The 15,049-nt window shown below is 36.8% G+C and overlaps 1 protein-coding gene across 5 annotated transcripts in view; it reads left to right on the forward strand.

Annotated features, from left to right (window-relative positions):
* Positions 1 to 3,062: 3,062 nt before the first annotated feature.
* The window catches only part of MISP (mitotic spindle positioning), a 28,892-nt gene continuing 16,905 nt past the window's right edge, over positions 3,063 to 15,049 (forward strand). For 2 of the 5 annotated variants that reach the window (XM_072404765.1, XM_072404769.1), the window contains exons 1-3: positions 3,063 to 3,199; positions 10,241 to 10,405; positions 12,147 to 12,200. In XM_072404765.1, the coding sequence (XP_072260866.1) occupies positions 10,346 to 10,405; positions 12,147 to 12,200 (114 nt within the window). In that variant the 5' untranslated portion in view covers positions 3,063 to 3,199; positions 10,241 to 10,345. Of the gene's footprint in view, positions 3,224 to 10,240; positions 10,406 to 12,146; positions 12,201 to 15,049 lie in introns of all 5 variants that reach the window. The other 3 variants (XM_072404766.1, XM_072404767.1, XM_072404768.1) reach the window with 3 other exon arrangements.

Genomic DNA, 15,049 nt, shown 5'->3' on the forward strand with positions numbered 1-15,049 from the left:
AGAACCTCGCACAGTGCTTCTCAGCTCCCATGAAGCTCCAAAACTTCCCATCATGCAGCAAAACCTAAAGAGCATTCCAATTAACATAGTGCCCCCAAACTTATCACACTGCCTTTCATCTACCATAGTGGACCCAAAACTCCCACAGTGGCCATCCAGGAACTGTGCTTCCCTTCCCTGTATAGTTTATACATGTTGATAATATGGATTATTGTGTACCTACAGTTCACTCACTCTGGGTCTACACACCTTAAACCAAACTGCTTATATATTACCAGTTCTAGTTCCACAGATAAAAATTTGGCAAACTGTTATTAAAACTCTTCTTGAATGGAAAAGATAAACTATGATGCCTTAACCTGTGTTTTCCAGCTACTCTAGAGTCTAGTGCAGGACTGAAAATATTTGCCAACTGTTTAGCAATTTGCAAATGATTTTTAGGACATCCACTACAGTTTGCTGGATCACCCGGGTTCTCCCATGATAGTGTGATAGTGTATCCGCTATAGTCTTGGAGTGCTTTAATAAATCAGGCTGATTGCGTCAAATTTGGAGCTTCAAAGAAGAAAATGCACTTCAGAACATCCACAAGTATGCATTATATGTGTTTGCCTACCTACCCTGATGTTATTCATAGTAATCATGCAGGTTTTATAGTTTTCAGGACTTTACTTAATTACCAGAGGTATGGGAACTTTGAAACTAAGGTTATAAATTTTACTGCTAGCATAATCAACCTGCAGACAGCAAACACAAAATGAACCTACTCTACTTGGTTTTATATATTGTTTCACATCCATTGTATATGACAAATATGTAATCTTCATATTCAAGTGAAATATGTTAAATCTTGATGTTGTTCATAGGTCTGACATAAAGACCTTCTTGGTAAATACAGGCTTTCTGGCACATTAAGACATGCAAAATGTTCTAAATCGGCCTGTGTAAAGGACAGAAGGCCAGGACATAGTGTTTACATCTCTTATAACATGTGCAATATATATCAAGCGCAAACTGTGGGAAATGATATTACTTTGTATTTTCTCCAGTAGTAGTAGTATATGTTTTTTAAGCATCACTTTATGCAAAATTTAGAGTTCAAGTGATACTTTTTAGTGGTTAACATAATTTACTAAAGATAAAGGCTTTTAGGATTTCTTCTGAAGAAAAGAGGCAGTATAATCCAGAAAAATTATTAATGTAGGGTATTGAAGTTTTTATCGGTAATAACTCAAGTTAGCCAACAAAGAGTATCACTTAAACATCAAACTTAGATTTTCTGAGAAGTAATTTGCAGTCATAGGGTTTTCTCAGTACAAAATAATTTTAGAGAATGAAACCTCAGACTTCCATTAAAGCATATTCTGTAGGCCCGCTTATAAATGGCTGGCATGAAAGAGCGGAAAGCAAGCCCATTTTTACTTATCTACTTGTTACCTTCAAATGGAATTGAACCCCTTTTGGCATGCAGCACATTAGAAAGTCAATGATCACATCCCTAACTGACCCTCAGAAAAGAAAATCTAATGTTCCTACCACAGTCATGTATCATTACCACCACCTAAGGCCTTTTTTGGGGGAGAAGTCAAATAACATGGTTTTAGGAATTGGGAGGAAACTGATGTGCCTAGAGGTAAAGATGTGGTGGCTACATTAGATTTCTTTTTTTTGGGCTTTTTTCTTTCCTATTGTTTACCTGAAAATCCTTGAAATACCTCACCTCCTGTCACTTCTTGTCTCTGCTTTTTTTCCCTATTCCATCTATTGGGACAGCCATAGCCATCACACAGACGGGACATCAAAAATGTCAACCTTTATTCATCCACAATAAATTAAATGTCAGATTTATGACCCCAATAAGTCACACCTCAAAGATATCATCATGCTTTCTTTTAATTTCATAGGAAGTGACAAGTTTATTGCGTTTCTGGCAAGATAAACAAGTTATTTTTGTAGTTGGTGAAAATGTTCTTGGTCTAAAAAGTGAAGAAATGCATGAGGCCATTAGATTTGAGAACTGGTTAGATGCAAAATGTTACATTTTTGTTTCTGGATTTAGATACACTTTAAGCCCATGGTTCAACCCCAAATGTCACTGGTAGGACCATTTCTAGTCCCCTAAACCTATAAGTGAATAAGCACAGATGGCTGACGTAGAGGAATATAAAAGTTCCCTACAAGATATTTTAGATATTGCCTGGTGATTGGGCTTAATTGAATAAGTACATAGGAGTGCAGAAACTGATATTGGTGTGCCTAGCTGATTGCCTTGTCTGCATTGATCATAATGTATTTGAATGACATATTGATTCGTTTGTAGCGATGCAAACTGGCCATCCAGCAATCTAGGAATTAACAAGGAGGTGACCTACGTAGCAAATAGAAACTTCAAATGGAGAAGGAAAACTGGAAAGGAAAAAATAAAGGAAAAAATAATCTATGGTACCTTTTCAAATGAATCATGGTAAAATTATTAATAATCCCTTATGTTTAGATCCAGAATTATGTAGTGCATTGATGAAATGTGCCATTTAAAGATACCTAAAAATGTTTGTGTTCATCCAAGTAGCACAATGTATGTGCTCTATTACCAATAAACCCATTTTGATAACACCAAGAAATGTGTTTACTCTATATTGCCACCCAAGAAACCTATCCTACCATAATCAGGTACAAATGTTTCTGCTTTTCTGAATATGCTAGTGATAATGGAATGTGTAATATCAACCCATATGACAATTTGATCTCATATTATCTGAGTGGTTTATCTGTAAGGGGTTATATTGTGCATTCAGTCACCAATACCTAACAATACTACAGTACAATATTTAGTATTTTTAACAAATTTTTTTGCCTATCATTACCATTCAACCTAATGGGTTTACAGGACATGTTCAGATTATTGCAATAACATCTGCCTGGCCCCCAGCTTCCCCTCCAGCTCTCATGAAGTTTCCCGATGCAGGCTCTACTGACAAACTCGTGCTTGGTTCCTGTCTAATAAAAGCGGCTCTGTGATCAGCAACATTCCTGGGTACATATTCCCTATGTCAGCATCCCATGACTATTGTACTGTGTCACTGCTGGTCCATACTTGCCAAGGGCCAGCTTTCCGTATACCCATCATACATTAAACTAACCAGTGAAAATAGGCAGAAGTGAGAACAGGATGGATGAACCTCAGGATAGATGGAGGCAGGTAAGGAACTCACCCTCCTTCCGGGTATATACAGAATGTGATTTCTTTTTTAAAATTAAATAATTGACTGAGACAATATAGTAATATGACTCCAAACAATATATGTATTCTCTATGCTTTACTTTTCTTTTTTAGGTTCCTCTTAAAAAAATGAAACAGAAGGGCCAACCTTGTAGAGATAATTTTTTATAGAGCATTTCCCAAACCTGTCCACTGGGACAATTTACAGGTTATATATTCCCTGTCCAGTAATTGAATTTTTATAATTCTATTAAAATGTTATTATTAATCCCATCTGTGCTTTTAGCTGCAAACATGCAAATTATGGCCTGTTACAGGGAACAAGAGAAGGAAACAGGGGGAATGTTAAAAAAAACATTCCCCCTCTGCAAAAATTGCAGGGATTTAAACAATCTGACTTTTAAAATTCTACCTGCTTATGGTCTGTAATGATAGGTTTCATTGTGCAGAAAGCTAAGGTTACAGCGTAGCAAACCAACCACTTGTCTCTTATTGTTCCTGGCAATGTCAATCTTTAACAACAACAGAATTTTTTTAATACATTTTTTATTAAACAAATGAAAAAATTGGTAATATTATTTAATATTATTATTCATAAAAGTAATTTCATTACAAAGAGAACTACATTTAAAAATTACTAAAAATTATTACAAAACAGGGTTAGCGAAGATTTTCTTGTAGTTAAATGGTGCACCAAGGCAAGTAAAATCATGCTAAATAAAATCACATTTTAGGTGCACACTGTACATTACAACAGTTTTTTACCAGCAGACTAGGACTCCAGGAAAGATCTCTCTCCCCCTGCTCCACTTTAGACTGTCACCCTTTTTAGGTTGCCCTCCAGTCCGGGCTCACACCCTGAGTAATCCTGTCCTGCAGTGTGTCTGGCACTTTGTAGGCACTGATGTGCTGGGAAAACCAGACACACAGCATGAACCTCTCCCTGTTCTCCAGTTCTGCAGTGTTTAAGCAGGAATTACTTTGCATCTGTTGTTGTGTGGCACAATGATCTGGCATTGATTGGTTGAGGCCATCACTGCACAGACTCAAGGGGGGAAAGACACCAGCCGATTGTGTGCCTGTGAGCTACTGGGTGAGCAGAAGGGCAGGGTGGCATAAAAGTAGATCACTTGCCAACCAGGTATTCAGCTGCTGTACTTGTGCTGCCTACTTTGTTTACCATGCTACCACACAAACAAAGTAACACAATAGTATTTTCTTACCCTATATAGCCTCCTTTTCTTCAGGTGTACCACTGATTCTGACATAAATCAAAACTTACTTTTGGCCACAACTGCCTCTTTGGTTAATAAATGTCATATGATGCAGTATATAGCAGAGACTTGCATTTTCACCCCCACTACTATCTTGTTAAACATACGGTATATAACAAATTGTCTAAATTTTTCATGTACACCTATGATAGAAATGCGTTGTGTTTTTATTGTTATTTTACATATATGTTGATGTAAAAAGTATGTAGCAGAATCCAAAATTTGCAATAACGGTGTAAAGGGTTTCACAGGTAATATAATTGTTACAAAGAATTAGCAGTTAACTAACAGTTAACAATTGTTAAAATATCTACAAATAAATGTTAAAAAGAAGATGCACCCATGACACTGTTGCCAAAAAAAGGCAACAATAAAAGATGTTTACTATCTTTTACTGAAAGTTTGTGTAGAGATGTACAGTGCAGGGGAAGAATTGAGGGAAGGGGGGGTGAATCCATTATTTAGGATAAGACTCTGTTGGTATCGTAGCAAAGCAAAGGAACAGAGTTGGCAGTGACTGCCTAATTTCTTAGGACAGATGGTCTTGAATTTTGTAAACCCACATTTAAAACATTTCAAACAAGGATTTTTTAACCATGCCAAAAGTTGTGGAGACTAAAACCTAAAGGCTAATTTCTATTGTGTCAGACACACTTTAAACACCTACATTTGAAGTGCAATAAACCATGCATTTTTTAAGCATTTTTAAGCATGCATTTTTGCAATACTAAAGATTTTTATCAAAAGAAATTGAGCATTTATGGGTGCTTTAGGTCCTAATTTTGACGCAGCAGCTGCTTTGCCAACAAAAATATAGATTTTTTTGGCATGTAGCGTTTTAAATATATATATATATATACATTCTTTTAAAACAAGCCATAAATGTAACAGTCATTGGTGGTGTGATAATGTCATGGGTGAAAGGTGAATAAGGAAGTGAAAGTAGAAATTCTAACTGGCCGCATGCCAGGCATTCAAGCTATCGATACTAGGGAGTCCAAGGTCAAATCTAAGAGACTGAAATAAAAGACATCTCACTTTAGGAGGGTGCAGCCACAACTGTGTATTATAATAGTAAATATTGAACATGACAGAAAGGTTATAGTTGTAAATAAAAAAAAAATATATAAAAAATCAGAACTATTATTAAGTTACAGGCTCAGCATAGAGATCTTTATCATTTACTACCACTTTTTTTAAATAAAAGGGATATAGGAATCATAGAATTAAATACAAAAACCCAATAGTGTGAAATATAAGAGTTCTTTAAAGCTTCAAGGGATCTCCACACTAATAAGTGAAGAAAGTTGAGAGTGGCGTGGGACAGTTAAGGAACATAATTAATTCAAGTCAGTAGCAGTGATATAGAACTAATAAGTGGTATAATTAATGATAAAGCTATAGAGGATTTGGAGTTTGGAAGACAGCCTTGATTACTTTATGGCACACTGGGACTTGAATCCACCGCTTCACATGCATCTAGGATATACATTGGTAGAATGTATTGTCACAGTTGCAAGTACCCCTTAATTAAATAACTAAAGTTTTAGTAAAGAACAACAGTTTACGAGTCCTTAAATGATGGATGTTCAGAAGTAATTTATTCTACTAAATACATTAAACAGAGACTGTAGATGCATCCAATGTGTTTTGGAAGGCCAAAACTGCACTTTTTTTCACATATTCATAAAAGTATATTAAAAACTCATTCATAATAAAGGATGTGATGTTAATAATATATCAGATTGTTTTTTGCATATCTTTAAAAATGTTTGCACATTTTGTAAAACTAAAATTTTATTTAAAAAGGTACAATAGAAGTAACGACATACATAGTTAGCAAAAGCTTAGGTTCACAATGCTATGCCAGTAGACCAACACATGGAAAAAAGGAGAATGACAATAAGAAAGTGTCATGTATTATTCAACATTTTCTTTTTCTAGATGTTTTGCTTCCCAAATATAAAGGTTGGTCTAGCCCAATAGCCCAAAAATAGAAGAAAAAAGAATGGGGGCAGAAAGGAATAGTGGAGGGGGAGTAGGACTTATGAGGTACCCACAGAGTTGCCTTCTTTGTGGCAATTGGACTAGGACCTGTTTACATGAGGTTGAAGACAGGTGTTGAATTTTCAGTACCTAGGAGTTAACTATGATTCAAAGATAGTCAGACACTGTTTGGAAATGAAGATAACCTACTGGTAATACTGGTGTCAGACAATCTTGGGAGTTATGAATAAGTTTATGCATGTCTCTTATTTTGTCATTCCTGGTGAGACAGTCTTTCATTGTGAATAAAATAAAACATTTTTTTTAATATACTTAGTGGTCAAGGGGGTTTTAAATGAAGAACTAGGACCTCCCTCCCTGTGATAAAACCTGTTTCATATAAGTTGATAAATGGTGGTAAGAAGAGCAAGATGTTTGGAGAGAATTTATGTGTACAATCTTAGACCATTATATAATAATTTAAACGTCTAAGGCCATATATTCTACTATAGGTTGAAGACTAATCCCTTTAGAAAAGTCTTTGATAGTTTTGTTTTAGCTTTTTGTTCTCAATTTGTCATATCATGGGGAAATAAGTTGTATAGACCTTGTACAGAGTTGTATTGAAGTAGCATGTTTTGAACTGGTCAGCTTTGTCTTCTGTAGTGGCATAAGGGTGTCTTAGTGATGATTTATACTGTGTTGTACAGACTTTTATTTGTGGAATACTGTGCAAGCTCACTTATTGTTGATGCTAGGATGTGCTAAGGTAGTCTCTAGCAGTCTGCAGCTCTAAAATCTGTTGAAGCTGCTAGTTCTGTAGGTTATGCAGGCTGCAGTTAGGAAGGTGTAGAAGTGGAGTGGCATAAAAAATCACTCTTTCTGCTGTAAGGTATGTTTCTGTATAATTTCACCATTGGTACATGTCCCTCATGGAAGTGCCTGGCTACACCTTTCTTTTGTTGGACTACATCTTGCTTATTATCCCAATGACCAAAGTTGAATTAACAAGATTCCCTCTAAGTAAAGATATGCAAAGGAAAAAATCATTTGAGATGAATAGTCATGCTTCTCACAGGTGAAAATCTGACATGTGTATACAGAATCCCTGAAGTTCTGGTGAATTGACGAACGAATAATCGGTAAGGGTGGCTGTACTCCTCAATAGAGGACGGCGTGGGGGGGGATTAAGGTGCTGCTTCCTTGTCCTCCCCCCTTCTTTCTCTAAAGAACAGAATAGGGTTGAGTATATGGCGTTCATTCATCTGTCACTGGAAACAATCACAAAACATTGTTTTCAATTACAGGAATCTCTTTTGAGCATTAAAAGAAGATAACTAGAGCCTTTAAAGACTTATTCAATTGAGGAGAGTGAAATTTTGCTTCTACATAAACTGGCATAGGTAGGCATGGCATGTGTTCGTGGTAAAACTTTAAGGTATTACATTCTTCCATTAGTAAAGCCAGTGTTTTATTCAGGATTATGAAGATCAACAATTAGAAAGGTCAAATATATAAAAGCATAACAACAATGTATTTTTTCATTAACGATTTTTATGTGACTCCAGATCTGTTTCTCTTGCACCACATTGGTAGAGTAACGTGTCCATTTATCCATTTCAATGTCTGTTTTGTCACGGAAAAGTGAAACGTTTCTACTGCTGCTTGAAAGATGGGAAACAAACATATTTTTTTTTTGTAGGTAAAGAGGACATGAAAGGGGAATGCCTATGTATGTATGAATGCATCTGTCAATCAAGTGTTGTAGCAAGGGTCTGCAAAAAATAATGTGATATCCCAATCACATTGCTTCTATTGATTGCTTCTAGATGTGATACTATCAATTTTTGATTCAGTTGTCTTAATCTGGGCTTGCAGGCCTAAATTCTCCACTTACTATACGAGTAAGGTGGGAAATGGCATTAATCAAGCCCTGTTAAAAATTTAGCTATTGAAGAAGGTTCCTCTGAGAATGTTAAACTGGATGCCCATACGACTGGAAATCTTTAAAAGCCTGCTGGCTATCCATAAATTCCATTAGTATTTCCCCTATTGAGTGCGTAGCTATCCAGGGGAATTCTGAAATAGTGATCCCTCATCTGATAATAGAAATGTGTTTTTATATGACAATGTAAAGTAGTATTAAAGCATATTGTAAAGGGCATCTGGGTTTCTCTGTAGAATGTTACAAACTGTTTCTTTCTACTAGGTCAGGGGTCTGCAAACTCTTATGGCCACTAGGTCATTTCAGGTATGAGCGGGAGCAAACTAGGCCGAACTCTGAATCCCGCCCTAATGGCTCCGTTCCTCACCAGGGAACGCCCCCTGATGTGAAATCCCTCTCGCATGCATTGCGGAGGAGAGAGATTTACCTTCAGGGAGAGTTTGCTATTTACCGCGGCCACGGAAGTATCAGGCCTGCCGCAGTAAATAGGGGAGCCACAGCAAGGAGGTGGAACCGGAGCTCCGGTGGCTCCAGCTCTGGTAGTTCCTAATGCCCCCTGGAAGATCCAGCCAGCAACCCATGGCTCCGGAGCCGCAGGTTGCTGGCTGGCATCGGTCAGGGGGCATTAGGCTGGAACGAACTACCGGCTAGGCCATATCTGCCCTAAAGGCGGGATTTTGCCAACCCCAGTTCTGGGCCATGCATAATCAGCCTACTGCAGCCTTGGAAAGTAAAAGGAATGCAGTTGCATAGAACTGTGATGTTTAGCCTTGTGTGTCATGTCTTGAATGCTTTCCTTCTATGTTGAATTCTTCTGTCTTATTCACACAACTTGATGTAAAAAAATCTGATGCTGTTGTTTAGACGGCGTTCCATCCACAGATTGATTACTTTTAAGTAATGAACATTGTCTCTAACATTTGGGCAGCTTGACCTGCAACACCCCATGCAAACCCATGTAAACCCATGTATATTTTAGTCTAGCATGGTTGTTTCAGCTCCATACACATTTTTAGGAACTGTGTAAACAAGGCTTCAGAAAAGTGAAAATGAAAAACATTAGTTTTTAGATTGGCTAATAGCCTAGGTCAGAAATACACATGCACAATGTAGAATGGGGAATCAACTGTTATACCTTTGAACCACAACTGTTTCGTGTTTACAAATTTTTTTTACAACATCTTTGATGTATACTTTAGGCCATGTTCAGACCTTTGTTTTGTCAGCATTTTTACAGCCTGCAAAACGCCTACAAAAGCCTTGTAAAAAATATTTTAATTGAAAATGAGTATGTCTGTTTTTGAAGGCTTTCACAGGGTTTTGCAGGCATTGGGCTTTTTTGAGCATTTGTTCAGAAGCTCCATGTACCTTCTAGGGTCATTTGGCCACCCAAACGTCTCTATAGACTTGCAAACCTTTAAAAAATTGTCTGTACAGGCTTTTGCAAACACAAGTGTTTTTTCGCCTGAAAATGATCAAAATGATCCTAGAAGCCTTGCTGTGCAGAGTTGTCTTCCAGGAGCATTCAACAGACATGTTTTTCAGAAGCAGGTCTGAACATACCCTAAAACTGAATAAAAGTGATTGTGACTTTAATTATTATTATTTAAGATCATAGGATGACAATATTAAACAGTTTCCTAAAAAGGAATCATGTCGGTCACTAATTGTTTTATAGTGAGTTGGTATGCATAAAGTGTGCAATTTTTTTCTTTTACTGCAAGGGCATTTGTATGGGATGTGTTTGCAATGAGTATGTACAAGGTCATTGCTCTTTCTCCGCCTTTTTGTTTCACTCTGAGATCTGTTCTATAGGACTAGGACAACTCCCTGCCTTTGCTTTTGTCGTTTCCTGATCGTTCCATCTGAAAAATATCCAGGTATCCTTTTCAGCTGCCTGGTGTCGTGTATAAACCCAGGATGTTTAAATACCCCTCTCCATGGCAGGTGCTGTGCAGCAGTTTGGAGAAGAGAGAGCAGGTAAGTGCAGAGAGTGCTGAGATGAGTGTTGTGAATAACTGTGGATATTCCAGGTGTGGAATTAACACAAACAGTGTCATATAATATCTGTTTATGTAACTGCTATGGGACACAGAAGCTGGGGGGGCATATAACTACACAATAATGAACTTTATTAAAGTGCTACCTACCTTAGGTTTCCAGCAAAGTAACATTCAAAGTTCATTAAGTCAAAAAGTAAAAGTGTGTCTAAAGTCTTTTTATCATTTTAGATAGTAAAAGGTGAAAAGTGTAAGGTTTTTTATTGTCTGCGTCCTCAATGGGGAGCTCATCCCTCCCTATTTCTCCTAGCTATTAATATGAAAGGGACTGTGGCATTGTCAGGGTTACAGAGGGCAGGGTAACAGGATATTAGGATGAGATGGAGTAATAGGAATGAGTGGTTACTCTTGGAAAGCTTTAGATATTTTTACAGTGAGGGGCAGCACACTGCTTGTACACATAAGGTTACGCCACATACAAATGTTACCAGGCTGTGCAGTTCATAGAGCTCTTCTGCCCCACATGGTTGCATCTTCCAGGCGGAAAGGTCCAGTCAATTTTCTATCCCTGTGCAGCCCAACCTTCCTTATTGGGCACAGGAGCAAAAGCACCTGCAGTATCTCAATGGCCAACTGACCACTCTCAATAAGAAAGATGCTGGGGAAAGATGCTAGGAGGGTTGTGTCAGATACCACGTGGAATATTCAAGATGGAAATTCAATGAGCAGCAACAACTTGTGTAACAACAATGAGAATTGTGTCAAGGCATATGACCGGACACTGATCACACTAACCACATATATATGTCCATCATTACACGTTAAATGAACATACTTGGTACCTTCACTAACTGCACAAATTACAAAATAATAGCTTGCTGTAGCCTGATTTAGCCTCTCTTTGTGGGCAGACAAACCAGGGAGCAGCACTGTTATTTTACAAAATTCTACACCTTCCCTTGTGGTGGGAAATGGTGGCAGTATTAGGCAGGGAATTTAAGCATTTTATTTCTAAATGTGGGTTAATGGCAGTGTCAGAAACTGCATTTCTAAGTGTGGAATGTGGCCAGCCTGCCTGCTGCTACCCACACCCCAAACTGTGATGTACTATTCCCAAGACAGCTGCATTTCTGGCTATCGATTGGACCAGCCCTTGTTTCAGTGACAACTGTCCAAAGGAGAATTTATCTTTACTTCTTCCCAAGACAGGAAGTTTAGTCAAATTTCCTCAATAGGACACAAACAGCTAATATAAATAAATGTATCATGTACCATAATACATTTTTGCAACTGAATATTGGGTACTAAGAGAAAGAAAAAGAGGTTATGCATATTTTAAGGCTGAAGCCACATACTGCTTTGAGTATGTTGAGCTAGGACAACAGTATGGTTTAGTTATGCGCCTGATTACACAAGCAGAAGCCACAGAACATTATTGAGAATATTTTTTCATGATTAAATATAGTTATATACACAGCCATATGTTGCACAAACTCATCCACGTTCACTATCATACTGATCGATGCCCCATTCTTGGCACACCCACCTATTAACCAGCCTTACCCTGCTGTATGACAGCATTTAAGAAGCATGCAGCGTACACCTCTTTACACCATCTCTGAAGCCTTTTCCCTGAGTCCCTCCTCTGCCATGGGTGTGACCCTATTATCATCATTGGACTTTGCCTAGCCCTAGAGTACCTAATCATTCAAATCTTTCAGGTTCAGAGTTTAGAGTATGGACACAACGAAGAGACTGTGACAGAGGACTGCAAGGTGAGAGAGATGAAAAGAGAGACATATATACTTTAAATTTAAACAGTAGCCAAATAAGAATGCAAGTGGCTTTAGGGTCAGGGTAAACAATTTGGATGTTTGTACAAAACTGTGAGGGGGGCTAAATAGTGTCCTCACCGTGGGTAGAGACAATGCAAAATGAAATGAAAAATACATAAAGAACACTAAATGATGAGGAATTATTTTATTATCAAAAGTGTCAAAATACTTACAAATTAGATACCAGTAAATACAGATTGTAAATACTTTGACACTTTGGATATTAAAATAATTCCTCATCATTTAATGTTCTTTATTTAGTGTACGGCAACTCAAAGGTGTGTTAATATTTATATATAATGGTAAATGCACATTTGTTTACTGGTTTTATTTCTAAACAATGCTCATTAAATGCTTAATATTTGTGTTGTGGTGTTGCATTTTATGTCTTCTCTGTATTCTAGCATGTCAATAAAAATGCACAAAATATAATGAATTGTTTACTCTATGCGGTAGTTTTAGCTGTTAAGCTCCCTAAATAAATATATTTTTATATATATATATTAATAATAATAATATTAAACATTACTTACATAGTGCCAACATATTACACTGCTTTACATTAAACAGGGATATATATATCAGCTTGTAACCTTTCCTAATACATTCTAAATACAAGTGTAATTGTGTTTTAAGACTTTTGTAATCTTCTCCTGTGTACAGTCAGTGTGTTTGTGTTTGTAAAATGCTTGGTGGTATATTCCTGGAATTATCAGTTGCTGGTGTTATCAGCAGCTTGCAGAAGTATCGTTTTCCATCACACCCCCTTGCTACTTGCTACTTGCTACATGGCATATGCATAAATTCAGTATTATGCAGTTTTACATATTTAAATAACAGGCATCAATAGATCTTGACCCCAAGATGCATTTCTCAAGGGTCAAGAGAAAATGCATTGTTTCATACAGAACATGTAATACAGTTGTAAAAAGGTCTGAAAAATGCATTTGTCAATGCAGTGAACATTGATGCAGTGCAAGTAACATATGTGTTATGAACCTTAGAAGCAGAAGTGGCTCATCCAGCCCTGACCATATGCAATGAAGGTCAATTGTGAGTCAGATCTTCCCAAGATCAGTACCTGACCTCACCAATACTTTTTTGGTTGAATGAGCACACATTCCAAGAAACTCCAAAAATACAGGGAATCTGGCATCCCTTCAATCATTCCCTGGTGGGAATCAATTATTGCCATTGAAACAGATAGACCTGAAAGATTCCCTCAAGGGAATGTTTGAGGGAATGTCTCACTCCCTGTTTTATAAATAGAGTCTATAGGGTCTTCCCAGAGAAGGGGAGGTTGTTGAAGCCACAAAGAAGAATTCTATATTAATGCTTTTGGTTATGGAATAAGATGTTTAACCAACTCATATGGGTTTTATGGTTAGATGTCCACAAACCTTCAGCAATTTATCAAAGTTTTCATCCCTGTAAGGGCAGGGAATATTTTTCAGGAGTGTGGAGTATCCCTGAACAATAAGAATCAACATCGTTCATAAAGGACCTTTAAATTTGATTGAGAAATAGAAATATATTTAGATTATTTGGATGCATAGTAGGAGTTAACTGTGTAAAAAATAAACCCATTCAAAATAGAAGGTTGTCAAGCCCCTTTGAATTTAGTAGCTACATTTGTGAGGAATTGATTGGGCTAAAAGAGAAAAATATTCTTGCCATTTGGATGCACAGTAATAAATAACCATGTAAAAATAATGTAATTTAAAACAAGGAGGTGCAAAGTTGAATTGTATATAGTAGGTACTTTGGCCATTTGTAAGGAATTTATGACAGGATGACTTAAATTGCCCTGTTACAGAATGGCAATAATTTGCTAGTCTAAACCTCTTTGCTGTAATATGGCTTCTCTCATATCAGGATAAAATACACAATAAAATTGTACCTTCTGTGCTAGTATTTTTGTGAAAACACTATGGTAATTACGGGGAGAATAGCAAAACACCCCTTGAACTCCATGGCACTTAAAGCTGAACTTCAGGCTTGTTTTCAGACTCAAGCTCCTCTCCTGTACAACTAAAAAGAACTTTCTCGTTTCATTGTTGGAGGATGTCAAGCATCATCTAGCACTTTCCTCTCCAGCTTCACTGTCCCTGGCCCAACCATTTCATTCATTAGATTTTAGATCTTCCAGTCATGAAGGCTGAGCATCACATGTGAGAGGTACCACATACATAGAGAAGAACAGAGGTCTACTTAGGTTGTATTTAGTAATTTCATAACCAAATTTATGTGTACAATTTTTTTTTATATTATAACTGTTGTGAGAACGAATATCTATCCATATATATAACAATAACTCAATTTAACAGAGAACCCTCCATTAGCTCATAATAAAATAATATAATGCAACATCCCAATTCACATTGACACGACTACAGAATTTGTTAAGGAAATCACCTCGAGACTTTAAAGGCATTTTATTAATATTCATTAAATCAGATACCACATAATTATAGTAAAAATTCAATTTATTAAGTAACAATATTAAAAAACAATCATAAAACAACCATCGATAACATCATTACAGATATAGATCACCTTCAGGTTGGACCTCAGACGTAAACAAATTTGACGCATCACGGATCGAACGTTTACTTTCTCAGGAACAAAATCACCTAAAATCATATATCAAACAACCATGATACATTTCATATTCAGTTTCAATATTTACATAATTCAATTAAAATTATCACCAAATTAGAACATCCAGATCGACAACAGAATCCTTCCCTCCGATGTGAACACATGCAGGTCATATCAGCAGATATATA

The sequence above is a fragment of the Pyxicephalus adspersus genome, chromosome 3 (genome assembly GCF_032062135.1).
Source record: "Pyxicephalus adspersus chromosome 3, UCB_Pads_2.0, whole genome shotgun sequence".
Classification (NCBI taxonomy): domain Eukaryota; kingdom Metazoa; phylum Chordata; class Amphibia; order Anura; family Pyxicephalidae; genus Pyxicephalus; species Pyxicephalus adspersus.